Genomic DNA, 26,960 nt, shown 5'->3' with positions numbered 1-26,960 from the left:
CATGCCTTCGGGTACCCCCCAGAAAATCTTCATAGAATAATTGTTTTTAAATCATGAAAAAGAGGTATTACTTGCTTTTTTTTTTTTCTGCTAAGGATCCTTCTCAAAAAACAACATTTTGCTTAAAAATAGCTTTCGTGTTAATAAGCTAATGGATACAAAATACACAAGTAAGATGCAGAGCTGAATTGTTTGTCTTTCAAAATAAAGTGCTTTTAAGTCTTTATCCTAAGGCATGCTTAATGCCTGATGCGTCTGACTAGAATAGAAGGCTTTTAATACATTCTGGTAGTTAGTCTCTGAATATGAAAAAGAAAGTCCTCTATGTTTCTGTGTGTTTACAGAACAGATTTTTTCCGTATGCCAGCTTTTTTAGTCCTATTACTGTGACTATTCCAAGTATAAGAACAACCACAGGATGCAGATTTTTAGGAAGATACAGAAACAAGGATTGTAATCAAGGTAGAAGCTAGTTCAGCCTTAGATGTAAGAAGAAAAAGATATGTTGGTGATTTGATTGACTTCTCTGCCCCAGGGGTACTTGCATTAATCTTAATTGTATAGAAGAGTATGCAGAAATAGTCACACACAAATTAAGTATGTGTTTCTATGACAAATTATAACATGAAAGATGTATTTTTTTTTCATTTGGCTGTTGGTTGTGAAGTTTTAAATGCATTTGTTAATTCTGATGATCTCCAGCTCTACAGATCCTAGAAGAGTACTCTTCTAGAGTATGATTAACACTGGAATTGACTTGTAAACATTTCAATATAATTGTCCTGCTTGCTGTCTGGCAGCGTTAAGCTAAAATTGACTGCATCATTTCCAGTGGAGTGTTAATCTTAATGCTTTTGCGTTTTAGGGGGATGGGAGGGTTGCTGGCTTTGTGCTAATTTTTTTGTTTGCTGATGTCTTTCAGATGGGACACCCAGGCATGCCACATTATCCGCCCATGGGAATGCACCCTATGGGTCAAAGACCACCTAATATGCCACCAGTTCCACATGGTATGATGCCTCAGATGATGCCTCCAATGGGAGGACCACCAATGGGGCAGGTAAGGCAGTTTTACTGAATCTTTTTCTTTCTTTCTTCCCATAATGAGGTCAGATAATTCCTGAGGTAGGTAAGTCTCATATAGTAGCTTGCAAACAATAATGTGAATAATTCAGGATGTTTTATGCAACCATTCCTATCCATGTGGAAACTCTTCTCGTTTTAACAGGTAATGAAAGTGCTTCACAGTTTTGGAACTTTAATTTTAAATAGTCATAGATATGAATCCATAATTTGTTTTTTAATAAATCTTTTAGATAGTTTCCTGTAGATTTTGAAGAAGTAAGGTTGTCCTACTAAAAAATACTAGAAACATAAAGTAGTGTTTTTTTTTCATAGGTAGTAACAGTAGAGAACTTCTGTCTCTTTAGTTCTTGGCTCACTCTTACATCCAAGCATGGCCAACAATTATAGGGAGATGCAGGGAAGAAATAAATAAGATCTGCATTTTTGCAGTCTCCAATATCCTAAGGGCTGTTTAGTTCTGTATAATATACTGGTGGTGCTAGTGTAATGCACAGTTTGAAAAACAAATCTGGCTATTCAGATTGACAAGTTTGAAAGTGGGTTGACAAGTAGAGTAGCCAGACTCATATCCATGCTTTTGCAAATTTCAAGTTTTAATTTGAAACCATGAAAGGTCCTTTTCCATGTAGTTTCTCATTAAGTTTTGAACTTCTGAAAGAAGCAATTCTCTTCCTGGATAGAACAAATTCTCTAATGATGCTACTTGTAGTAATGGTTTGCCTAAGTAGAGATGAAGTAATGTTGGCTACACCAGAGGGATAGATTAGACCAGACTAGTCAGAGGATGGTATTAAAGACTGAACCTTTGAGAAGAGCCCACAAGCGCATACTGGCAACTCATTTTCTTCCTTTGCAGTACCTTGGATAGAGCATGTGTAAATATATATATATATATTTTTTAAAGTTAGGGTATACAGGCTTGATAGGAGCCTCCAGCATGGTTTTGCAGTCTGTTAGAGCTTATGCTCTAAGACTAATGCAATTTAAAAAGATAAGGAGGACTCGACCATTAGCATGATAGCTAATCATGTGGGCTTTTGTGTATTAAAAATGTCTAGCAATTGTTTTTTCTTCTGCTTAACAGTTTTTTTTCTCATTTCTGTTCTGTTGATCTTATTCTCACGTAATGAATATTTCAGTCTTGATATTTTAGTGAACAATATAAATAGAGAACTTACTGATTTTTTGTTAGATACAGAGTGAAAAGCTAGTTATGTGGCATGGCAAGAAGAGATTAGAGGCTCAGTGACCCTGTGGCCATAAGGAGGGGACAAGAGGCTAATATATTCAGCACAGTAGTTTTAGTGCAAGAGTATCAGCTGGTGTTGCCTTGTTTCCTTGGATGCTAAGCTTTTTCTTGCAGCAGATACAAGGGATTTACTTGTGACACTTAGCATGGATGGGATGTTCCTGTAGCTTGTTTATCTCCTTGCTGAGGTGAACCCCTGTAGACAAGTAATTGCTTTACACAGGACCTTAAGCAAAAGTAATGGCCTACCATCAACATAATGGAAAAGAATTGGGTCTCTCTTCCCATGTATTTTTCTCTGTGGACTTGGGGTCAGCGTTACTTGGAAACTGAGAAGTACATAGGGTTTCTTCAGCACCTGGGCCAGGGCTTTTAAGAAGTTTCACACTCTCAGAGCCCCCTTAGTTGCAAGTAGCAGTGGGGCAAGAGTGCTTTCTTCTCCTGCTTCTACAGGATGGCAAGGAATAGGAGGGGGCCGCCTTCCAGTCTTTCCTTTCTTCCTCACCCTCCCAAGAAAACCTTGTGGATTGAGGGTGGAGCAGTAGCCCTACCAAATATCCCTCTCTCCGCACAAGAGATGCAAGATGAGGAGAGTGGTAACCTGATGCTCCCTGAAGATACAGGGGGATGGGGTCACTTGGCCAGCCTGCCAAGGACAATAAAGGTAAAGGGGGACAACTGAAAGGTTGAAGGGGGTTGACTTCTCAAGACCTATTTGGGCTAAGTGGCCAAGAAATCATGTTGGTAGTGACCTAAACTATGTTTTGTTCATTTTGCTGCTTCTTTATGGCTCACCGGTTCTTAAAAACCAAGATCAACAAAAATTATAGGAAACACACAAAATTAAAACTTTTTCAGTAACATTTTTAGCAACTTCTCAGTGCATCAATTTTTATTTCCAGTGGGTAACTCCTGTGTATAATGTGTTGTAGTGACCATCCCTTTGAGACTATAAGCATAAATATTTGAGCAAAAGCTAGCTTATCTAAGTAGCAGTTTTGTGGGGTTTTTGTCTCATCAGACCACACAACAAACTCGGATATAAGTCTAGACTCGAACTTTTCTTTTGTATGCTATGGTATGTCCCTGTTACCAAGCTCATGTTGTTTTAAGAAAAGTCACATGGTTTAATACTGTATATCTGTATTAATGTTTTTTCCATACGTTTTGAAAAACAGTTCAGAAGCAATTTAGACCTTTGATATTTAAATATGACAGCTCTTTTCATCATGAAAATGTTTACAGAAACTCTTTTTTCTAGTATCCCTGTAAAATGTTTCTTCTACTTGCAGAGGTAAGAGGAGAGGGAGACAGGTTGAGAGTTGCCAAAAGTTACAAATGGAACTAATTGTAGACTGGGTTTACCTTTTCTTTGTTTAATAGCTTCTGTGTGGCCTTGGAATTTTGCAGAAATCTTTCCCACAACCTTTAATTTTCCTGTTTTAGTGTAGGATTTCAATAAGAGCATATTAACAGGTCACTCATCATTTGTTATTGTTCTTTTGTAATTTAAAACAGTTGTCTTTACTAATATTTCTTATCAGACCTTGGAATATACTGTAGACTTGTTATTCCTAATGTCCATTCTGTAGGAGTGTAATGAAGGGAAGCAGAATTCTACAACTCCTTTAACTGTGTGTTGTAAAGTGCTTGTAAGGTTTGTTTGGGTTAGAAACTAGTACTGTGTGATTATTTTAAAACAAAACAAAAAAAAATTGGTGTTAAAAGTATCATAAAGCGTATTTGAAATACTGTTTACTTATAGATGCCTGGAATGATGCAGTCAGTAATGCCTGGAATGATGATGTCTCACATGTCCCAAGCTGCTATGCAGCCTACGGTTCCAGTGAGTATTACTTACCTTTTCTGTTTTTTAAAATTCCTTCATTTCAATTGCTTTCATTACTTCAATATGGGTATGCCTTTGTTTTCTTGAATTGGATTATGAAAAAGGTCTTGCTAATTGCAGTGAAGTTTTATCAGGCTTTTGAGTTCTTGTAAAATGATAACGAGTTCTCTGTGAGAGGTGGAACTAGTGATTCTTGGCATCCCGTGGATTTTTTCATAGCCTTTAAACTCTTCACTGTAACCATATCTCCTTTGTCCTGCTATATCTCTTGTGGTTCTGCTTCCTATAATGCTTCCTCTTGGCTCCTTCCTTGTCCCTTACCTGCTTGTATCCTTGGCAGGAACAGTGTGAACTCAGGCTGTTTGGAGGTATGGCTAGTTGCCTGACCAGTACATTTCTGATTTTTAAAAAAAAATTTCTGAAAATTAGCACATTTTAGAACTTGAGGAAACTTTGCTGAAATTGGAAAAAGTATGAAGAAGTTATCTGGGTGGAAATGGAGAGGGAAGAAATTGCAGACATTATAGACAGAATTCTCTTTCTGGAGAAGAAAGGGTAAAATTCTTTCCTATGAACATAGTCTGTTGAGAGATTTAAAGGAACTTGAGGAGGTCCATGTAAAACGCTTCTTTCCACTTAAATTTAGAAATAAAAATTTTTTTTTTACTTTCTTGTTAGGCAGATAATGTCACCAAGTCGTATTTCATCCTTGTAGAACTCTAAAGTTTTCTACAGTGCTAAACACAGAACCTTTGCTACTGCCTGTGTTGATTATTTTTAAAAATAAAAGCTGGTCAATGCTCCACTTGTTTTTCCTCATTGAGGGTTTGCCAAAAAAGTTTTTTTTACTTATTCTACTAAATAGGTTACGTGTAAGCAGACATTATATTAAACAGTCCACTCACCCCCACCCTGGTCTCTTAAGCCTGTTGGACAATTCAGCCACAGTTGTGAGAGAAAGATCACAAGCATACCGAGCTTCTACAAGTAGAGAAGAAACTGTTGAGGAAAAGGATGTAATGTCACTTTGACATGCACTGGATAACGGAGAATTCATACCAAAGAGAGGATATTAATTATCTTAAGAGTGGGGAAGAGTCTTCAGTTTAATGTTTGGGCAGATGCTAGAGAATCTGCCCATTAGTTAGAAGTTTGTTTCTCACTGCTGTTCTCTGTTGTCTAATGGGACATGAGTGTATGTTACAGCCTTAGTGTAATTTAAATAAAGGCAAATTCATGGGAACCATTCTTCATTGAAAGTTCTTGTGCTCACGGTACTACTTACTAATGCACTAAATATTTTAATAGCTACCTAGTAGGCAGAATGTTAGTGATTTACCCTGTATCCCATACTGAAGTCAGCATGAATTTCTGGCAAGTGGTGCTTATGGAAAATTTTGAAAGAATTTCAGCCCTTCGAAGAAAAATCTTTAAAATGCTATGCCCAAACATGGTTTTAGAAAGGGGCAGGGTAATAGTGTTAGCTCAACTAACTTTGAATATCTACTGTATATTTTAAATATTTTAGAGAGAAGGCACATCTTTTGGTTTCCAGATGTCTTAGGAGTAAATTTTGATTGAATCAGGTGTGGATATGTGGTATTTAGGAGGCAAAGTAGCACAGCAGAGGCTTTCAACTTTTAATTTCACTCTTAACCCTCTTGGCAGTGATAGCTGGAGATCATACCTGTGCGCATGATATCAGAAGGCATTTGTCTGTCATGGAAGCATTCTTCTACCTCCCTGCTATGGAAGGTGTGCCACAGCCTAGAAGGTGCTTTAGAAATGAAAGAAAGTTTTTACCCTTTTCTAATTTAAAATAATTTGTAGGTGAATAAAAAATTGTGGCCTTTGTAGCCTTCATGGTTTGCTCAAGAAGTTTCATCAGATTTCCAGCTATCTGATCATTTTCATAGCTAGCTGATGAAAAATATGCTGTCTTCAAGTGTAAAATGTGATCTAGAACTCACTGAGGCCAGTTGGATTCTTTATATTGATGTCAGTGCTCTTTGGTCTTGACTGTGTTTTATGTGAGTATGTTGATCATTCAGAGCACTGTTATAAGATTCCTTATCTGTTTTGTGATCTATGTAATTGTTTACTTCCAAAAACTGATTAGAACTAATGTAATTCCTCAAAATGATGATTTCAGTCAGGCAAGTGCTCTTACAATACACAGCAAATTATCAGGGAATTTGGAAAAGTAAAAATAGGCACAAGAACAGAAACATTAGAAGGATTATTTATGAGCGTAGACATATGCACACATGCACAGAGTAGCTGGATTTTCTTAATATACAGAATGAGCTTTAGGGTCTTAAATTTCATAGTGATTCGTCCTGCTTAATGCTGTTGGATTGATTTGAGGTAATACGGTTTCTTTTCTTTCCAACACATTTTTAGTTTGTTATTACATGAGGGATTTTTGTTAATAACTCATAGAAGAGAACTGAAAGATAAACCCTAGTGGATGATAAACCTGTAAGCTGTATTTTTGTCTAAAGAAAAAAGAAGTTGGGAAAAATTTATTTGAATTATGTTGATCTTTTCTTAGTTTGAAATTCTATCAGTAAGAGTGTCTGTAAGACCTTTAGTTACAAGCAGTTTTAGGAATGCAACAATTTCAACACTTCAGTACGTTTGAAGGTGTTTGCTTTTGGCAACATAATTGTAACAGAATTCTACTAAGCTACTCTGGCAGAAATTCAGAAACTCATTTTCCCTCCCCTCACCCCACTGCCTCGGAACTACCCATTTGGGAGATAGAGATGTACTGAAATGATGTCAAGAGACCCTCTGGTGTAGATTATTGCATGTGTTGCCTTTCTGAAAATTGGTTTGGTCTCCCTAATCATTTCTTTAAGAAGCAGTAATAATTAGGTGGGTGATGGGTGGCTAGGAATCCATATTTAAGATCATAGAGAATTTTGCTGCTGAAGGGACTTGTTGGATATGTACTATATTTATTAATGCCTTAAGCATTCAGTCCAATTGTAATTAAATATCTGTTGATTGTTTCTACAGCCAGGAGTGAGCGCTATGGATGCACAAGTAGGTAAGTATAAACAATCTGCTCTAATTTCAAAATATTTCATCAAAATTAGGGGAAGTACTTTAAAATATTTTTAAAACTATACTTTTGTATGCAAGATTTTTTATTATTATTATTTTTTTAATATTCATGGAGGCATGGGAAGCAGACTGGTTTAATAAAGTTCTTGGATTTTGGTGGACATTTATGACTAATTAACTTCTGAGATTAGAGAACAGCAGTGCAAGTGTTAAAGATAAAAGATTTCTTGTCAGTGCCTGTAGTTTGTCGGTGTGGATCTGTACTCCGGCTACTTTCTGTCAGCTTCTCGGAATGTAAAGATTCCAATAGTGCTTATTTAGGGACACATTCCAGCTTGTGCTTATACCTTTTTGTAAGTTAACCAAAAGCTTACCTGCTTGCTTGAGTAATGGCATGCATACTTAAAAATAAATTGTGCTGAAGAATGGGGGCCAGACTTGCTTATTTTGTTCTTGTCTGAACTGGAAAGAGACTTGTTGGATGCTTTTTCCAAAGAGTTCTGAGTTGAATGCCCTTCACCATATGGAATTACAACTTTTTTATCCCATATAAATAGCCTGTTTAGCATTCCAATAACTGACATTTTCACTGATTCCTATGGAATCTTTATGCATTGTTTTTTCTTTCAGACACTGTATAATTTGAGTTTTAACTTTAAAAAAGAAAAAAAACAATCTTATCAAAATTATTTTTTTTTTTTTTTTTAGGCGTAACACCACCTGGAACTCAGGTAAGTGAAAACCAAAATTCTCTAAGTTTTTATTAGAATTGTGGTGCATACTTGGGCTTACAGGTTTAAAAAAACTTAACATCTCCTTTTCTTTCTTTATTCGGAGTTTATTTACTTATCTAGCCCTGGAGACTTAGACCAGCAGTCTGTAATTAGTGTTAAAATTAATAGCTCCGAATGCATTTGTTCTGCTTTGTTGAATACATACAGTTTTCATGATCCATTGTTTGTGGCAAAGTAGTATTTTGTTATTGAACAGAATTTAGCTTGAACTAAAGTAGGTTTTATTTCTGATGTGTTTCTGTTATTTTTGGAAATTGGAGATTGATGTCTGTCTTGTGTCTGACTTTTAATTGCTTGCTGTTCAAAAAAAAAGAACCTAGATACCTATGTTACTTTAAAGCTATTTTCAGATTTAAATCTTTGCAAGTGTCAGGCTAGACAGTTATTCAAGGTAGAGTTTGGGGTTTTATTTGCACTGACAAAGAGCAAAGATTGTTTCTTTTTTTTATTTTTATTTTCCTGCTCCTTCAGTGATTGCTTTAACAGATTTATATTTTACTTACCTTTGGTAACTTTTTGTGTGTTGCATACTAATAAATATTTTGATTTGGCAGTTCTGACGTGTACAGCAGAACTCAGGCCATGGATAAGTCCCCTTTGCTGTTCCCTGACATAGTTGTGTTTAGCAGGAGAAGCCAGGTTCAGGTTCTGGCACCATTCAGGCCTCTCTGCTTTTTTGGGCCCTTTATTAGGGATGCCAGTTTACTGAGAGTTTTGTAACCAAACATTGCAACAATAAAAAAACAATAGCCTAAATAGTTACTAGCACTCATTTTGAAAACATCACTGTGGTTCTTGAAGAGTATTAAGTACTAACCTTAAAAGAATGGTTATCACTGCCACTTTGTCAATACATTTTGCTGCTACTTTGTAATTCAGCTTAACTTTTTATTTCTCTCCATCTTGACACTATTTGAAATGTTATGGTTTTACTAGCATCTCCTTTCATGCTTTGGGAACATAGCATAGTTCAGTAGCTTAAATAGGAACAAATACTGGATGCATTGGATGAATGGGAACAAATACTGGATTGGATGGAAGGGGATTAACATTTTTTGCAAGCAGTATGGTGATATGCAGGCAGATTCACTTTATTAGGATTTAAGTTATGTACCACTTTTCCACAAAAAAGAGAAGCAGCTGGTGGAATACCACTGGCACTGTAGCCCAACTTATTGAAATTTTTGGATCACGAATCAGTATGACTCTGTAGGTAGGTAAACAGGTGTCATTTGGAAGTAATCTGAAAATTTATCTCACTTGACACAATGAATGACCATGAACAACTTCAGTCACTATCAGACTTGCATTTAAAATTATGCAAGTGTCAAGTTACGTGTTTAAAAGATACCTCTCAACATTTCCCCTTTAGTTTCTAAGATGGACAAGAAAGTAGTTTGCTTAAACAGCTAATAAGTGCAATCTTTTAAAAAGTCATGCTACTTTGAAGATATCACAGTGTAGATTTTTGTTTGTCACTTCCACATTTGGGAACCTTGTACCTAGCTTAATTATTAAATATCAATTGTCCTTTTATTTCTGGGAGACTTGCATTCTGTGTAATTGAACAAGGTGGTTGGAACTTGCAGATTCCAATTTGGAACAGTGGAGTCAAATTTGTTTAGATTTTGTTTTGCTGCCTTTCTTTCAGTACTGAATTTTTTAATATAGTTAAAATACACATGCAAATGGAAAACAAATTGTAACTGGAATGTCTTTTCAGAACTCTGTTTTGTTTCGCCCTCAGACAACACATCCTGTAGTTTGTGCAGCCCAGCAAACCACCACGACCAACAGTTCTGTTAATGAGGAGCATTCTAAACAGGTTTATCTGCTTTCCTCTTGTATTTAAGTTTTATAGTGGCTTTTGATAGCATTTGAATCACAATTACTATTTAACCTTAATGGTGTATTTTATATTCCTAGAAATCTACATGGACAGAGCACAAATCACCTGATGGAAGAACATATTACTACAATACTGAAACAAAGCAGTCCACATGGGAGAAGCCAGATGATCTCAAAACGCCTGCTGAGGTAAACTAACTTCAAATGGAGATTATTGTACTGTGTATGAGTTTGTGTGCAGGCAAGAATTTACTAACTTAACTATCATGCAGTAGGATAGCTGTACCGATAGTTCCCCCCACACACACTCATTGGGAGCAAGCGCTTAAAATAAGGAATGTTTCAAAAATGTTTATAAAACAGCTATCAAATTCTTTACATTGGTGAAACTCGAAGCTGCAAGGTGGGCAAAACTCTAAACAGTTTTTATCAATTTTTAGATAGATTTTCCTTATGAAAAGAATTGCATTCTTTAATACCTGGATAAGTAAGGTGTTTGTGTCACTAGGGAGAATTTTCACTGGGAAGTATATCCCTTGTATTCATTGATCCTTAAGTTATTTCTTGGCTTGGTGTTTGTGGCTCACTTCTTTTAGCAATGTTTTTAATTTTAAAATACCATTGTAAGTTTGTTTTTATGTTTTTGTTTTCTTTCCATCAGCAATTGTTGTCTAAGTGTCCCTGGAAAGAGTACAAATCTGATTCTGGAAAGCCCTACTATTATAATTCCCAAACAAAGGAATCGCGCTGGGCAAAGCCCAAAGAACTTGAGGATCTTGAAGGTAACATTAAAGAACTTGAGCAGGGAGGGTGGAGGAGGGTTGCAAGTTGTATGTATGCATGATTTATGGCAAGAATTTGGTATCAAAATGTAGTGGTTACACTTTTGTTAGAAATGAGACTTACTGAAATAACCCATATGCAACAGAGTTAATCCTGTCTCTTCTGTGTTCCACTTCATCACCATTCCTTTTTCAGTTATACCTTTGGTTTTCCCTACTTATGTGGCAGCACCATCAACTCCCCCTCGTGTCCCAAAGTAGCAACTGAATTAGGACTTCTAACATGATGTGGCTTGTTGAGGGCTATGTCCATGCTCTGTCTCATGCTGTGTGTATTAACAGTTAGGTGATGCTTCACATCTTTCATCATTTGAGGGCTGTTACAGGATTTCACTCTTATTCAGCCACCAATTTTGGAAACTAGTAGGAACTTCATGTGATTTGTTAAGGGGTTCATGTTGCTTGGGGAAAGAAGAGAGGCAGAGAGGCAACACTATAATCCTCATTCACTTGGGAAACCAGGATAAGAGGATGTTGGACTTCTGTAGTACTGTATAACTTACAGTTGAGTAAGGTTCATATTTTGTTCTGGTGTCTCAGAAGAACTTTGAAAACAGTAATATATCTTATAGTCAGTAGTGCCAGTTGTCTGCTGAAAGCCAAAATCATGTGTAGGGCTTTGCTTAGGTAATATTTCCTTTTAATTTTTGACAAAATACTTTGTATGAAACTGATGTGGCAAAAATATTAGTAAAATTATAATGCTTTTATGTATTATAAAGTCAATGTTCCCTTTTGTACAAATGACACATGATGATGTGCTCTTGTTTTTCACTCTTAGCACAGTTTTGTTTGATATTGTAAGGGAAATAAGACTTTGATAAACAAACTATAAAATCAGCTGGGGTAAGAAATAAATGCGTAAAAAACACTACAAAAAATAAAAGAAGCATCAATGACTGTGCCTTTTAAAGCTGAAATAATTATTTTAAACTGAGAAATCACTTTTTAAATCTACTATTCTTCATTTAGTAGCTTCTCTAAATTTTGTTCCAGTCTGAATTGATTTTTAACGGCACAAATACTAAAATTAATAGCAACAAATATTTAAAGCTATACTTCTATAAAGTCATGTTAATGATAACTTTTTTCCTTCTATACATAGACTTATTTTGAAGCTATATTTTGATTGTTTTTTTTTCCTTTCTTCTTTAGCAATGATTAAAGCTGAAGAAAACAGGTATTTCTTTTTTAATATTCTATGTTAGACTACCTATTGTTTCTTAAACATAGTAATCCTTGCATCTCAAAACATGCTTTTTGCAGTTTATTTTCATTCCAAAGAGTGGTTTAATATATAAAACTCAAATAATATATTCCATCTTTTTTTTTTTCCTTTTAACCAAAATCCTTGACCTACATTTCTTATTCAGATACACAATTTCAATAAAGCAGCTCCTGTCTTGGAGCTGTCCGGGATTGTTCTGTGTTCTTTTTCTGAGACATAGCTCTAGGGAAATGGTGTTTTTCTATGCCATTAACTTGTCCTGTGCTTGTATTGACTGTTCCTGTTACTTGATATCTACAGCAGCAAGCCCGAAGAATCCACTCCAACAACAGCTGCTTCAGCTGCTGCAGCAGAAGTAACAAACACAACCACCACAGCCACAACTGCTGCTGAAACTGCCGCGGCTGTTACCACCACCACCGCTACTCCTGCAGCAGCAGCAGCCACTGAAGCAGAAACTTCTGCAGCCGCTTCTGGGGCAGAAAATGAAAGTACTGCCACAGCCGCATCTGAGGATCAGGGACAGCAAGCGACTGCTGCGGCTGCTGGGCAGGAGCAGAGTGGAGAAGCTGCAGCTAACGCAGCAGAGGACTCTTCCAAGCAGGAGGCTTCAGGAGAGTAAGGAAAATTGAAGTATTTGGCTTTGCTGCAGTTTTGTATGATTTCTTCTGGGATCTGGTTTGGCTTCAATAATAGGTGGCCAGGCTTCTTTGAGAGCTGGCTGTTTTTGGAAATGGGAGCATGACTCAGTGGTAGCAGGGAAGAATGAATATGAAAAAGGAGGAGTATCAAATCTATTTAAAAAAAGAAAAATTATCACCTCCCACCCCAAAGCTCTTAAACCCTACAGAGAACCACTTGTGGCTCACGCACTTCGTAAATGGACGATAGGTGGAGGAATTTCCTGGGATAACATGCTTACCCTGTGTGTTTCCTCTTCCATAGATCTGTGCAATTGGCTATTGTTAGAAGAAAATGCAGTGCTGAGTAGATCTTTTATCTGATCCACCATGGGTGATCTTATAGAAATGAGATCCTCTGTTAGAAATGGAGAATTAATTACATGGAAAATTATAGCTCCTGATTTTATCATTCAAGCAAAAAGGGAACAAGCTAAGGGGGATGATAGCCAGAAGGAGATAATTAAGGCTGAGAGAGGTATTTTTAGGCACTCCCCTTCCTGTTACACCTGTGTGTGTATTGTTTGCACTCCTGCTGAATTTCAGGGTTGTATTTCTATGGATAGTTTATAAATAACTTGAGCAGGTAGCCAATTGCATAAGTGATGATACTTCCCTAAAATAGTCATAATTATTAATTGTGTATGCTGTCTGTACTGAAAAGTGTCGTACAAATTATGGTCTCTTTTCTTTTTTTGAGTTATTAAAAAATACCTCAAGCCTCAAAAAATGTATCCAATTATGGTGTTTTATGACTCTTTAGTGACTTAGAAAAAAAATTGCCTAAATAATAAAATCTAGTAATTTTTGTTTATAGTGCTGCTCCAAAGAAAGAGGAGGAGGATGCCCAACCAGTTAAAAAAACCTATACATGGAATACAAAGGAAGAAGCAAAACAAGCATTTAAAGAACTGTTAAAAGAAAAGGTATTTCAGTCAACATTTCTTAATGCTTTACAGAATTACAAAAACTGCATTTGCCAAAAACTGTTAGGCTACTTCTTTTTACAAAATGTCTCAGTGTTGTGGAAGGTGACTTTTGTACTAGACAAGAAACAAGGGGAAAGAACACTACAATGAGAACTATATATAGTTTAAGCCTTTTTCAGAAACTCTTTGGGTGGGTGGGGGTGTTAGATTTTCTAGGGTTCTCAGTTTGGTTTCTTTTCGTTACTGTCTGTCTTTCGCATGATCCCCGCACTATAATGTAAACTAATACTACAACATTTGTCCAGAATCCAAAGTGGGACTGTGAGTATTTGTGGACAGCAGCAGTAGATGCTTCAGTGACAGACAGTGCAGAAATTCATCTGGAACATGGGAAAACTGTTAGGTTTAGCATGCAATGTTCCCATAGGATTGCATTTGATTTGGGAGTAAGGGATGAATTAGGAATGAGAATGAACATTAAAACACCTCTGTCTTTAAGTCAGTTTTTCCATCGCTTTCATAAATTCTTACTAAAGCTAATTTGATTTAAAGACAGAATTTTTGTCTTATGAAGCCATAATTCTGAAAGTATATATGTGTTATTGCAGTTATAGTTTTAAATGTACCTCACTGCTGGACAAAAATTTTGGTAGCTGAAGTGTTGCCTGATACCTGGTCACTGAATTTGTCACCTTTGTCCTAAAGGTGGAGGTGAGGTGGGAGTAAAATGAGATCAGCTTTGTTTTTCCCTCTGTGTAGACAGTATCTGCTTGTGTTCTTTGTAGTGAGCAGTAGTAGTAGAAAAATTTCTGAAAGATTTCATTTGTTAAAATGACAATAATCCCCAAAGTACCACAATTCATTTTCCTTGTTGAGTGTTTAAAAAAAAATAAACAAAATTTTATAATGAGCACTGTTGTCTTTGTATACTAATGTCTGTTGACATAATAAAAATCTGTTGTGAGCCTCACCTCAAAAGTTCCATAGTCTACTACTTTTTTCTAATGACTGTTTTTTTAAGGAATCGGTCATTGTTGGATGTGCCAAATCTAATTAATAATAATTTAATGTCTTCACAGCGAGTGCCATCCAATGCTTCATGGGAGCAAGCTATGAAAATGATCATTAATGATCCTAGATACAGGTACTGCTTGATTCCTTTCTCATTACATTTGTACACAAATACTATTCTAAATACTTTGACTTTACTAATGTAACTTTTGATTGCTTTGAATGATATGTGTATGTCTGTGAACATGGTGCTATGGCCAAGGCACTGTGTTACTTCATTAACTAAAGAAATGTGAGTCCTAGGTTTAATTTCTTTGATTTGGAAAAGATGTGGGAGTTGTTGGTTGTATCATGTGATTTATGTGATTTCCTTGGAAATAGAAGCACGTTTTTATAATGCGGTGCTGAAGACTTTCTAGGTTACTACTTGAGTTTGGTGCTGCTGTTCACACTGGCAGCCAAGTGGCTGATATGCCTGATAATACAGTATTCTGTGAAATGTGTAATCACAGCCTGAAACTGTGATTTGTTTTCTGTTTTATTGTTAAACTTTTATTAGTAACTGCTTTTTTTTATTATGTTTTAAAAAAAAGCCTCTTTCGTTAAGCTGAGAGAGATGGGGTGATGGTTATTTAATTTTGTCTCAAAAGTCTGGATTGTTCAAATTTTGTTTTCTTTTGGCTCTTCTGCTTTTTTTTTCTTCTAATATAAGTCCCTTTTTAAATTTGCTCTTTTTTTTTTTTTTTCTCCCCCTGATTTGAAGTGCTTTGGCAAAGTTAAGTGAAAAAAAGCAAGCCTTCAATGCTTACAAAGTTCAAACAGAAAAAGAAGAAAAAGAAGAAGCAAGATCAAAATATAAAGAAGCTAAAGAATCTTTCCAGCGTTTTCTTGAAAATCATGAAAAGATGACGTCCACAACAAGATACAAGTAAGATCAATCTTGAATGAAGTTCTGGCCCTTGCTAACTTGCCAAGTTTATCCTTAAATTTTCCTGGCTTGCTCTTGGTGAATGCTAATCTTCGTATAATGCTCAGCCCTTGAAAAGCCTGTAACTAAAATATTTATAGGAACAAAAATATTCTCATGTCTGTAGAAAGCCACTCAAATGCATGGTGTGCTGATGGATGATGATGTTGCTGATAACTTGAGCTTCGAATAACTAGAAATAAAACAAAACATGTTGAGGTGTTTTGTATTACATCTGCCATTAGGAGAAAAGCAGATCTGACAGCTTGTTCTTAGAAGTCTTAACAGGATACTACATGAATGCTATTAAATTCTTGTATGTCTAATGCCAAGAATCTCTTTGGAGGTGCAGCTAGTTACCTTCTGAGCAGAGATGGAACTTTCTGAACTTGAAAAGTTGTTTAAACCTACTGTGTATACATAGTACACATAGTAAGAGATAGGTGTACCATTAGGAGTGTGATAGCCCTGTCAGTCTTTTAAGCCCATAGTAAATACCAAGTCAGAGAGAAAATTGGGGAGCTGCTGTACAAAAGCATTACTGCTTATAATGCAGTTGCTCTGTGTTATTGTAAGCCAATGGGATGCTTTAAGTTAGTGTTTGCCAATAAATTGTTACATGCTTTTTTCTCTTTGTGTAGAAAAGCTGAACAAATGTTTGGGGAGATGGAAGTCTGGAATGCCATCTCTGAGCGTGATCGTCTTGAAATTTATGAAGATGTCTTGTTTTTTCTGTCTAAGAAAGAGAAGGTAACTCTTTCAAACCTAATTTTTCACTTGTTATCTGTAAATTAGCTTATGCCACTCAGGAAAACAATCTTGCAAGCAGTGTAGGATCTTTTAAAAAAAGTTAATTCAGCATGTTGTTTAGGGACAGTCAAAATGCGAACAGAAGGGGAGGAATCTGTAGGACAGCTACTGAGAACGAAGCAGGAGCATTGTTGTGTGACTGTGAACCACATACTGGTTACGTTGAACAGGTCAGGTTACCCCCTCTCCAAAGGGAGAGAACTAGAGAAGGTCACAAAATGCAGGCAAGGCTTATCAACTCTGAGACGCTGTAGAGAGTGCTCTTCAGTTTAGAAAGATGTGATAGGGGAAGGGAAAAAGGAAAGGAGTACTGATGGAACTCTTCCAAACTGACTAGTTTTGGAGAGGTGAATTTGGAGACGGTTCCTTATTTCTTATTATACAAAATGCAAGGGGCATTCAAATGGAGTTAGCAGGCTGAATATGATAAACCATTATCTAAATAAACCATAGGAAATTCTGTTTCTGCACAGCGTATAAATGAAGTTTTGGAACTCACTGCTGCAGAATAACATTCTGGAGATCAAAATTTCCTGAAAAGCTAACTGTCTGAAGCTGGGCAAGCATGCAAGGGATAGATCACTTTTCTGTTCTCATAATCTTTCCCTAATTCATTGTAGTCTGCTGGTAGATGGACAAGATATCTCTGATTTGACCCAGTATAGCAGTTATAATAGCAGGTTTTTTGAAAGGTCCTGCTGCTTGTTCTTACTGAGATATGTTGTGGCGAATTCTGTGTTTAATTTTTAGTATGTTTTTAATAAATTATGTGATAGCTTTTATTCTAAACTGCTCTGAATCACATGGTGAAACTGTCATGGGCTAGACCCTCGTTACAAAAAATTATATTTCCTTTGACATTAGTGGTACTGTACTGACTTTGATGATTTGGTCCTAATTGTATCTGGTCAGTTCTTCTCCACTGAAATTTAGTAGCTGCTTTGCTCTGATGCTAGCACTTACCAACATCCTTGGGCAGATAGGAAACAGATACGTGATTAAAAATGAAGGATGTAGCAAGACTATTTCTGAAATTATGATTTAACTGAGGCTAGTGTTAAGGTCCACATTTGCCCAGAACAAAACAAAAAAAAAAACCCCAAACAGGCAAACGAACAAAAAGGGGCAGCCATCCACCCAGCACTGTTTAAGTTCTATGATTAGCACCTGTTTTAGATCTGTTCTTCAACAGCACAGTGAATCATAGAACTTCCTTGCAGTACTGATATTTTGCTGAATATACTGGCAGTTTCCCAGTTTCCTAGCAGCATTCCAAAGATGAGCTGTGTTTTATGGGCTTTTCTCATCTATTGGGAATAGTCAGAGATTATAGTATTAAAATGACATATATGGGGATGACAGTGGTAATAGTACATTTAAAAAAAAAAAAAAAAAAAGGTCCAAAATGTGTCACATTGTTTTACATGTGAACAAAAGGTTAATTTTGTGTTTTCTTTGAGAACATACTGAGGGTCATGTATTTTTTGTCTATACAACATCGAATTACAAAAACCAAACAAAAAAAAAACTTGCTTATTTTTCTCAGGAACAAGCCAAGCAGTTACGAAAGAGGAATTGGGAAGCTTTAAAGAACATACTAGATAACATGGCTAATGTCACTTACTGTACTACTTGGTCGGAGGCTCAGCAGTATCTGATGGACAATCCTACGTTTGCAGAAGATGAGGAACTTCAGAGTAAGTAAAAAGTCTGTGAATTTCTTCTGGAAGAGGGAAGGGATCTGTTTTAGTAGTGAGGACTCCTGCCTCCTGGATATGGCTTGCCCAGTCAGGAGTGGCTGTGGTAGCTGCTGAGCAGCCTCTGTAAAGGAACCTGTCTTTTTTGACTCCTAGGAAACAAATATCAGCTTCAGAAACCATTACTGATTAATCTTGATGGTAAAGCAAGGGATATTTTGTCATGAGGGCTGGATTGCCTTGGTAGTTGCTAGTCTCTGAAATTTGAAGAATTAATTGACAAAATAACCAGTGTTGCAACCACTTACACTGCCTTCTACTCAAGCGAGGCCCTGCTTTGTTTAGCATTGTTTTCCTAGAAAGAGTAATCCTCATCTAAGTTTCTAAATTCTAATGGAATTGCAAAAGGTAGGAAGGTAGTTTTTTCCTTTATGAGCAGATTTTTCTCATAAATGAGTCTTTTAAGAGCAGCTCATGACTTTATACAACTGTTGAAGTATTTGACAAAGATTTCCATTGTTCTTTTTTCTGTCTTGTATCTGTAAGATACCTGTGGAGATGGAGGATGATACACAATTACTCATGCACAGTACTTTTCTCATAAAGACTTCTGTGTTCCATGTTGTCAATGATACTTCAGCAGTTTGTTTTGTTTTCTGCTGCACAGGTTTCATATTCTTCAGTGTTCAATATATTTTCCCCTCGCTCTATTAACAGTACCATTTGGTAACAGTTATTTCTTAGTAAGAAACTTTCCACAGTTTAGTAAGAAGAAATGACTAATTTGTAATCTTTCTCCTCTGTTATCCGTTGCTAGATATGGATAAGGAAGATGCACTGATCTGTTTTGAGGAACATATCAGGGCACTAGAAAAAGAGGAGGAAGAAGAAAAGCAGAAAAGTTTGCTTAGAGAAAGAAGACGACAGCGTAAAAATAGAGAATCTTTTCAGGTTGGTGAATCTTTTTCTGACTTAGACTTGTCATGTCTTCAGATACTCCATGTGCTTATGATGTCTTAAAATAGGTTAATGGGTGCATATAATGAATCATTACTCAGGAGATGAGGAGTATTAGCCTGGTTAGGGTACCAGTTATTTTTCTTTATTATTACATTATTAGTGTGTTTGCCAAACAGGATGGTTGCATACATGTGAATAAATAAAACTACAAGTGGTAAAGCTAGCTTTTGGGGGCTATTTTGTTTTCTTTTAAATCACCTATTGATCTGCTTAAATATAATCTCAAACTGAAGTGCAATATGTGATTGTAAAACTCATTGGATATAAAGATGCTTTAAAAAAAAAATCTATAACTATTTTTTCTATACTGAGTTTTTCTTTGCTGTACGTTGTTGCATTATATTAGTCTTTCCTTTGCATTATATTAGTCTTTCTCCTGACTAGACCTTGGCCCTTTTGTTTTGAGTATTACAGAAACACATATTTGAGTGACATTCTTACCAGTTTTGGTAATTTTGAGGGGAAAGAAATTGCAGTGTAATAAATCTGCTGGATAACTGCCAAGAGTAGGGGAGAGTAAGAGCAAATAGATTTGAATGGTAAGGAAATCCAGTTGGAACATTGCGAATGGTGGAGGAAATCAGGAAGAAGTGATAATATCTGAACTTATTTTTAAATTACCAAAATTCCATTTTTGTTAAAAATGAATCAGGATTATTTATTCCAGCTGTTAGCACAGTGATACGTGACTACAACTTTCCATTTCGCTTGTGTTTGGTAGATATTTTTGGATGAATTGCACGAACATGGACAGTTACATTCAATGTCCTCTTGGATGGAGTTGTACCCAACCATAAGCTCTGACATCAGATTCACTAATATGCTTGGTCAACCTGGTAAGAATACTTTCTCTTCCAACCTATAAAAAGTAATATAAAGATTTGGGGGGGAATAGACCTGGGTTAGTTGTATGTTTTCTGAATTTCTTAAAAAAATGCAGCTCTTTTGCTAGAGCTAGCTTTTGACTTATCTAGTTTTTTCATCAGGATCAACAGCGCTAGATCTTTTCAAGTTCTATGTTGAAGACTTGAAAGCACGTTACCATGATGAAAAGAAGATAATAAAAGATATCTTAAAGGTGAGGGGAGAAAATGCTCCACTGTGTGGTTTATTTTTTGATAGCAATGTATTCAAGTCTGTGAAATCAATAATTGAGCTCTTTGCTACTGGGAGATGGGGTTACACATTGTGTGGATGTCATGTGCATTAGAGCTCATGTGAGAGTTCCTAACTTACCTGATGACAAGGAGGCAATTTTCTTGCAGGATAAAGGATTTGTGGTTGAAGTGAATACTTCTTTTGAAGATTTTGTTACAGTCATCAGTTCAACCAAAAGAGCTACTACTTTAGATGCAGGAAATATCAAACTGGCTTTCAATAGTGTAAGTATTAATATATAGAAATATTTTTAAAATTCTAATATGAAATCCCTTATAAAACAAGAATTGGCATTTATTTTCACTGCACTTTCTTTTTTGTGTTATGACTACTTTCATAGTATTTGGGAGATGTTGTGCTTTAGAGGTTCCCAAATACAAATGGTAGAGGTAGATTTTTATTCAAAATATAAATACTCCATCTTGAGAAGAGTGGAAATTTTGTGGTAGGAATTAATAATGTCCTCATATTCATATGTAATTTTTCTTATGAAGGCATTTTTTTTTTCTTGTTCTGTAGTTCTGGCTTGCATCAGATATTAAGTTGTCTTTTAAATTCTCTTTGAGAAACAGCAGTTGCATGCTTTAAAAATAAGTGAGTGGCTAATTTCCTGTAAGCCCTTATGACAAATAGAAAATTCTGAAGCTGAATTATCGCTTTCCAAAAAATGCATGAAACTGAACTATTAGTCTTCTCTTCTGATGTCTTTCAAATGTTCTCACAACTTTTATTTGATGTAGCTGCTGGAAAAGGCAGAAGCCCGTGAAAGAGAGAGAGAAAAAGAAGAAGCTCGCAAAATGAAGCGGAAAGAGTCTGCCTTCAAGAGTATGTTGAAACAAGCTACACCTCCAATTGAATTGGATGCTGTCTGGGAAGATGTACGTATTGTCACTTAATTAAGAATTTTTTTTTATTATATTCAACAGGCCGTTGCATGCTAATGTTCTTACAAGTAAACCTAGATTCTCTAAGCTGTAGGTCTTCTAGTGTTTCTCCATTTATATAAATTTAAGACCCATCAGAATAGTCCTGTTTTCTTCAGTAAACATTTGATGTGAGTAACCTTATTGATAATTCTACTGATACTTCAATTTGAATACAATTTAAAAAAAAATGCACACAAAATCAAAACTTAACTTTAAACTGGGTGCATTCTACTTAGTTAAAAACTTAACTTTTTTCTGTTCTGTTCTTAACCTTTAAAAATCTTCCCCCTCGAAGTATATTTTGTATAAAATTACATGTTTTACCAGGCTTACATAACTTAAATGGCTTATGCAGGAAAAGAGAGTCTGTTTTGGTTGGATCCTTCCTCAAATGTGAAGCTGACATTTAAAAAAAAAAAAAGAAAGGAAAAAAAAAAAAAAAAAAGCTTAACCTTGTAACTGTACAATCTCTTTCCGTAGGTGAATCATCATTATGTTTTTTAACTTTTAAATGGCTGCATTCATATTAGTTTTTCATTGTTGCCATTCTTACAGATCAGGGATAGATTTGTGAAGGAACCAGCATTTGAAGACATCACTCTAGAGTCTGAAAGAAAAAGAATATTTAAAGATTTCATGCATGTGCTAGAGGTAATTCTTTATTTTTTTCCTGATTAGAGAATATCAAAAAAATTCTTAGTTGATTGACTCTTAAATTATACAGAAGGGAGAAAGATTTAACAGAATTCTACTGAACTGCATTATTTAAAAGTGTGGATATTAAAGCTTTTTTCCTAGTTAATGTGAGTTTTGATTTTAAAACATGTACTCCTTGGGGTTTTTTGTTTATTTCTGTGGAGTTTTAAAGAGATTTTAATATGGCACAATTTCAGATTTGTCACAGCAAGGTATGCACTATGTTCTTGGCCACCTTTGAGCAAGAGCTTTAAATTGGAAGCATTGAAGCAGTGGTCCAGGTGTACATAGTAGAAACTGTGTGCATCCAAACCTGAAGCTGTGTGTTTCCTTGCTCCTAAATACTTTTTACTACAACTTTAACATCGCAGTACTGATAGCTTTTTATGTATTTTTAAACTGCTAGCATTAGGTGCTTTATGGATGATGAGAAATATCATTACAGTTTCTTGCTGTATCCTGTAGACCAATTATAACATTTGGATTCTCTTGTATTCTAGCATGAGTGTCAACATCATCATTCAAAGAATAAGAAACATTCTAAAAAGTCTAAAAAACATCACAGGAAGCGATCTCGTTCTCGTTCGGTAAGTTGTTTCATCATGTGTTAAAGCCTATTTCTGTAACTTATTTGTAACGCTGTCTTATTGCTAAATACATTGCCTTGTGTCTCAAGGGCACAGAGTCTGAGGATGATGACAGCCATTCAAAGAAGAAAAGGCAGCGTTCAGAATCTAGATCAGTTTCTGATCGTTCTTCCAGTGCAGAATCCGGTATACGATCTTTTTTTTTTTCTTTTTTTTTAAATGAGTGTTACTGTTTTGTTGCTGGGTCTTAATATTTTTATCGATGTATTTTTGTTTTTCCTTATGTTTGCAGAGAGAAGTTACAAGAAGTCAAAAAAACACAAGAAGAAGAGCAAGAAGAGAAGACATAAGTCAGTAAGTGCTGCTAGCTATTTTTGAGTTGGCCAAAGAACTCAACACTTTATGCTTTCAGTAATCCTTTTTAGGTGTTTGTAATCATCCAGCTGCCTTTATAATAGGGACTATGTGAGACCAGACATGAGAAGGGTTTTGGTAGCAAAACAACTTCAATTCTGTATAAAATTAAATTATTCAAGACTGTTAAATTTGGGGGTTTTAACTGCAACCATTCAAGCAAACTGAAGATTGTACTAGTAGCCTGGCATATGCTGTTTATTGCTATTGCAATCCTTGGAGCTCACTGTTACCATGGAGTGCTGGAAAGGATCACAGTTGTCTTTTCCTTTTGCCTCATGTTGAGCATCATTCCTTTTGCCTGCTTGGGTATCGGGGTTTTGTGTTAGAAGCTTTGATATCAAAGTGACTAGAGCATCAAAAGAACCTAAAGAGTAGAAAGCAAGCTTTCACTTTGTGTACTAGTTGAGGCCAAGGAATATTTTTGGTCATGGGTGAGGAAAGCTGAGTCCCCTGACTCTCATGTTGCTGCAAAACTGATGTATTCTTTTTTCTGCAATTCTTTTTTTTAACATTTAGCTGTGCCCCTCAGTGGTAGCCCTCAGAAAGGGGGGAAAGGCGCTAATTGTTAGGCATTTGAGTAAGATATTACTAACAACTGTTGCAACAAAAACAGGGCCACATAAACTTGGCAACAATGAGATAAAACGTGGAATAAAAATCCAGTCAGAGCACCTAATCCCTTTACTATATGGTTAATATTCCAGTAAAAACCAAGCAAGCATTCAAGTATGGCCAGCCAGCCATGTAACAGAAGAATGTTTACCAGATTTCACCCCTTCCAGAGGTGGTCTTGAATAAATGGCATTTGTGTACATAGAGACTTATTGTGTGGCCTCCAGCATGCCCCATCCTTGCATGCAATGAGAATGGGAAAAGCTGTGTATTTAACAAACCCTCTACTTTTGTTTTCAAATCACTTTAGAAGTGTTTTTGCGTTATTTATTTCTGCCATGGTTAATAGCATGTGTTTAATTAGTAGCCACTTGGAGCAGTTACTTTCTAATACAGCCTATATTAAAAAGAAGTGTTCCCCCCTGCCCCGAGTTATGGGTATTGGATATATAAATTATTCAGTATGTTAATAGAATGGGTGTGCAGAGGCTTTAATATTTTTCCCTTTATTTATACAGGATTCACCAGAATCAGATATTGAACGAGAGAAAGACAGAAAAGATAGAGAGAGAGAGAGTGAAAAGGATAGAGCTAGACAAAGATCTGAATCAAAACATAAATCTCCTACTAAAAAAAGACCTGGAAAAGATTCTGTAAGCTTTCTTGTTTCCATTTTGTATTTATATCAGTGGGATGCTGTAATACAGTACACTTGCTTTATAGATTCATAAAGGGTTTACTTTCTTAAGCAAAGAGTAAAGCTTTATGTTCCATTCCATTTATATATGAAGTGGACCAAATGTTCCAGCAAAAGTTAAAATCACACAGATCCTATGCCCTCATTTAATGTTTTGTTATTGATGTGTGAAATTACTGTTTGGGTAAATACTATTTACTGTTGTTAGTTGATGTAAAAGTGTGAATGAGGCATATTATAGGAAGTATTGAAGCATAGTCCATACTGTTACAAAATAGTCTTGATGATTAAATGGGCGAGGGGGGCATCTAGTTTGCCTAGATTGATCTAAAAAGAGATGAGCAGCACAGCTGGTGAAACACCTGTGTGACTCTGGCACATGTGTTCTAAACTTTTAGTAGTTTTGTCATTATTTTAGTAGTTCTAGTGCTGGGCTGGTGCTAGTCTGACACTGGAAGAAAATTTTAGTGGAACAACATTCTCCTGTTCTTGGGCTTTTCGAGTTGGGAAATTGTGGAAGTGTGCTTATGACCGTGGTCTTGCTCTTTGTCGTTGTTCTGTGTGTCGCTTGTTTTCAGAGGTGTTTAAAGCAGTATTTTCAAAGAAGTATACAAGTGTTTGAATGAAAAATAAAAACTTGGGGGAGGGAGGTGTTCAGCGCCTTCGGGCATCTCTTCGGGGGGAATTATTGCATCACTCTGGTTAGGTGGATGGCGCGGGTGATGTGTCCTTCTGGATAACGTCCCCCTGTGATTCCACCTTCTGAGAGGAGATGGGAGGGCAGATGTCTGCTTTTTGTATTGTCTTCTTAAAATAATCAGCTTTGGCCTCCAGATGCCTTTGAAAATCTCAATTACGTGTCCTAATGTGGGCATCTTACGTCTGAGTTCGCATTCTCGATAGAATTAAGCAGATGCAGGCTACATCAAACTTAGGACCTGAGTTTGCGGTTGCCTTTTTTCCCTCCCCTGGCTGTTGTTGTGGCTGCTGCTGGCAGAAGTGTTGGCCCAAACGCTGCCGCCTAAGAGGCGCTAACAGTGCTCGGGGCTCATGAGCCTTGTGTCGGTGCAGTCTAGAAATGGCTTAAACAGTACGGTGCTCACAAGCACCAGGTGACATCAGAAACACTGTACTTTAATATCTTTACTATTAGCAGTGCTTGTAGAGAAATCCTGCTGGAGAACAGAGTGGTTGTCTCTGTCCCGTTCTGCAGGAACAGCTGTGGACGGGTGTCTGTGGGGTTTAAACTGTGAAAGGGCCCAGGCCAGGGGGGCTCGAGCCGTGAGCCTGCTGCAGCATGGGCTCCCTAATTTCCCGACTTTTCCTGCTTGGGGCTCTCAGGGTGATGATGGGACACGTGCTCTACCTCCAGTGAGTCAATACAGCATGGAAAATAAATTGTTCTTACCGTTAATCTTATTTGTCTCTGCAGGGTAACTGGGATACTTCTGGCAGCGAACTGAGTGAAGGGGAGTTGGAAAAACAGAGGAGGACGCTTTTGGAACAACTGGATGAAGATCAATGAGAACGTTATTTATACCAAATATGTTTACATTGTGGCATAATAAAAGAAACCAATGTCTAATTCAGGACGTGGGTTCCGATATCCTGAGTTCCATTGTTGAAGTAACAGTGGGTTTTAATTTTACCACATAAATACATTCAAGTACTGTTATTACAGGCCTGGCATCAAATCTAGAAAAGCAAATGAAATTCTGAGCTCAAAGTTGAATGTCTGTCCTGGACCTACTAGGCAGAATGTGTATTCTGCTCACCATGGAGCCCTTTGAAGGGAAAAACATGATGGAAGATGTTTCAGTTTTGACTGGATCCTGTCTGCAGGCTGAGGAAAGTGTTGGCACCTTTCTAGCAAAGCAACTCTTAAATATGGTCCTTCCTAGAAAGGTAGTAACACTGGTTTTCCTGGCCAGTGGGCAGGTGAAATTTCCTTTTTAGAAAGAGATTCCTAATATAGTTTCTTGTGGTTTAATTTGCTTTATGGATTTGTTTATTTTTTTGAAGGGGAAAGGCAAGGGGAAGGGGAGTAACGAATCTGTTTCTTGATTTGCAGTACAAAAAAGGATCAAAAATTGGAATTGCTTTTTTGTGACCTGCATTACTAGCCAAACCAATTTTGAGTATTTATATGAAAGAGAAGACTTCCTGGCTGATTCATGTCTAAGCATTACCTTGGAGTGAATTTTTATGGTAAAGTTTTAAACCCCTGCAAATGAGGTTGGAAATGTGATAGGCCCTTCGTTACAGTGCCACCAGAGGGTGCTGCTTAATCATAGCCTCCTTTTGTATTAGTGTAAAACCTGATACATAAAACAGCTATGGACATTATTTCAGCATTTATCTTCATGTTAAGAGTTTTTTTTTTTAAAAAATCAAATTGTAAATTAATTTCAATATGTTGCCTTAAGAACCTGCTGAAGAATGTACCACCACATGTTCAATAGCAGCTGCAGTGTCTCCGTCTAGAACATCAATGTTTGCTTAAACCCTTCCTTAAAAAAGGAGAAGGAAGAAGCTTAAACCCCGTCTCCTTTTTGATTGCCTCTGACCAGTTTGCTTTGAGGAAAGTTCTGTTAGCCCTGTTCAGTGACAAACATTGACTGCTGTGGTACACACTCTGAAACTTTCTGATTTGAATATTTTTGTACATTTTTATCAATTATTAAACCTTGTCTTCTAGCGTGTACTAGTATTTATTTCTAGTTTTAAATACTCTGTACAGCTCTGATAAAATACTGCTATCTTCTGATTGTTGGATTTAAGCAAC

General features: G+C 36.4%; 1 protein-coding gene across 8 annotated transcripts in view; it reads left to right on the top strand.

Annotated features, from left to right (window-relative positions):
- The window catches only part of PRPF40A (pre-mRNA processing factor 40 homolog A), a 28,010-nt gene extending 1,135 nt beyond the window's left edge, over positions 1–26,875 (top strand). Inside the window, exons 2-26 of one of the 8 annotated variants that reach the window (XM_067299454.1) lie at positions 923–1,060; positions 4,101–4,181; positions 7,209–7,239; positions 7,965–7,987; positions 9,798–9,875; positions 9,977–10,087; positions 10,560–10,680; positions 11,896–11,920; positions 12,269–12,586; positions 13,466–13,574; positions 14,657–14,721; positions 15,352–15,516; positions 16,197–16,305; positions 17,912–18,062; positions 18,880–19,013; positions 19,804–19,918; positions 20,069–20,160; positions 20,348–20,464; positions 20,981–21,118; positions 21,722–21,817; positions 22,363–22,449; positions 22,539–22,635; positions 22,742–22,803; positions 23,997–24,131; positions 25,608–26,875. In XM_067299454.1, coding sequence (XP_067155555.1) covers positions 923–1,060; positions 4,101–4,181; positions 7,209–7,239; positions 7,965–7,987; positions 9,798–9,875; positions 9,977–10,087; positions 10,560–10,680; positions 11,896–11,920; positions 12,269–12,586; positions 13,466–13,574; positions 14,657–14,721; positions 15,352–15,516; positions 16,197–16,305; positions 17,912–18,062; positions 18,880–19,013; positions 19,804–19,918; positions 20,069–20,160; positions 20,348–20,464; positions 20,981–21,118; positions 21,722–21,817; positions 22,363–22,449; positions 22,539–22,635; positions 22,742–22,803; positions 23,997–24,131; positions 25,608–25,700 — 2,691 coding nt within the window. In that variant the 3' untranslated portion in view covers positions 25,701–26,875. Of the gene's footprint in view, positions 1–922; positions 1,061–2,833; positions 3,000–4,100; positions 4,182–7,208; positions 7,240–7,964; positions 7,988–9,773; positions 9,876–9,976; positions 10,088–10,559; positions 10,681–11,895; positions 11,921–12,268; positions 12,587–13,465; positions 13,575–14,656; positions 14,722–15,351; positions 15,517–16,196; positions 16,306–17,911; positions 18,063–18,879; positions 19,014–19,803; positions 19,919–20,056; positions 20,161–20,347; positions 20,465–20,980; positions 21,119–21,721; positions 21,818–22,362; positions 22,450–22,538; positions 22,636–22,741; positions 22,804–23,996; positions 24,132–25,607 lie in introns of those variants that run through there. The other 7 variants (XM_067299449.1, XM_067299448.1, XM_067299447.1 and 4 more) reach the window with 7 other exon arrangements.
- The last annotated feature ends 85 nt before the right edge of the window (positions 26,876–26,960 follow it).

The sequence above is a fragment of the Apteryx mantelli genome, chromosome 6 (genome assembly GCF_036417845.1).
Source record: "Apteryx mantelli isolate bAptMan1 chromosome 6, bAptMan1.hap1, whole genome shotgun sequence".
NCBI lineage: Eukaryota > Metazoa > Chordata > Aves > Apterygiformes > Apterygidae > Apteryx > Apteryx mantelli.
The sequence above is the reverse complement of the archived record's forward strand: the minus strand, read 5'-3'. Positions and strand labels throughout refer to the sequence as shown.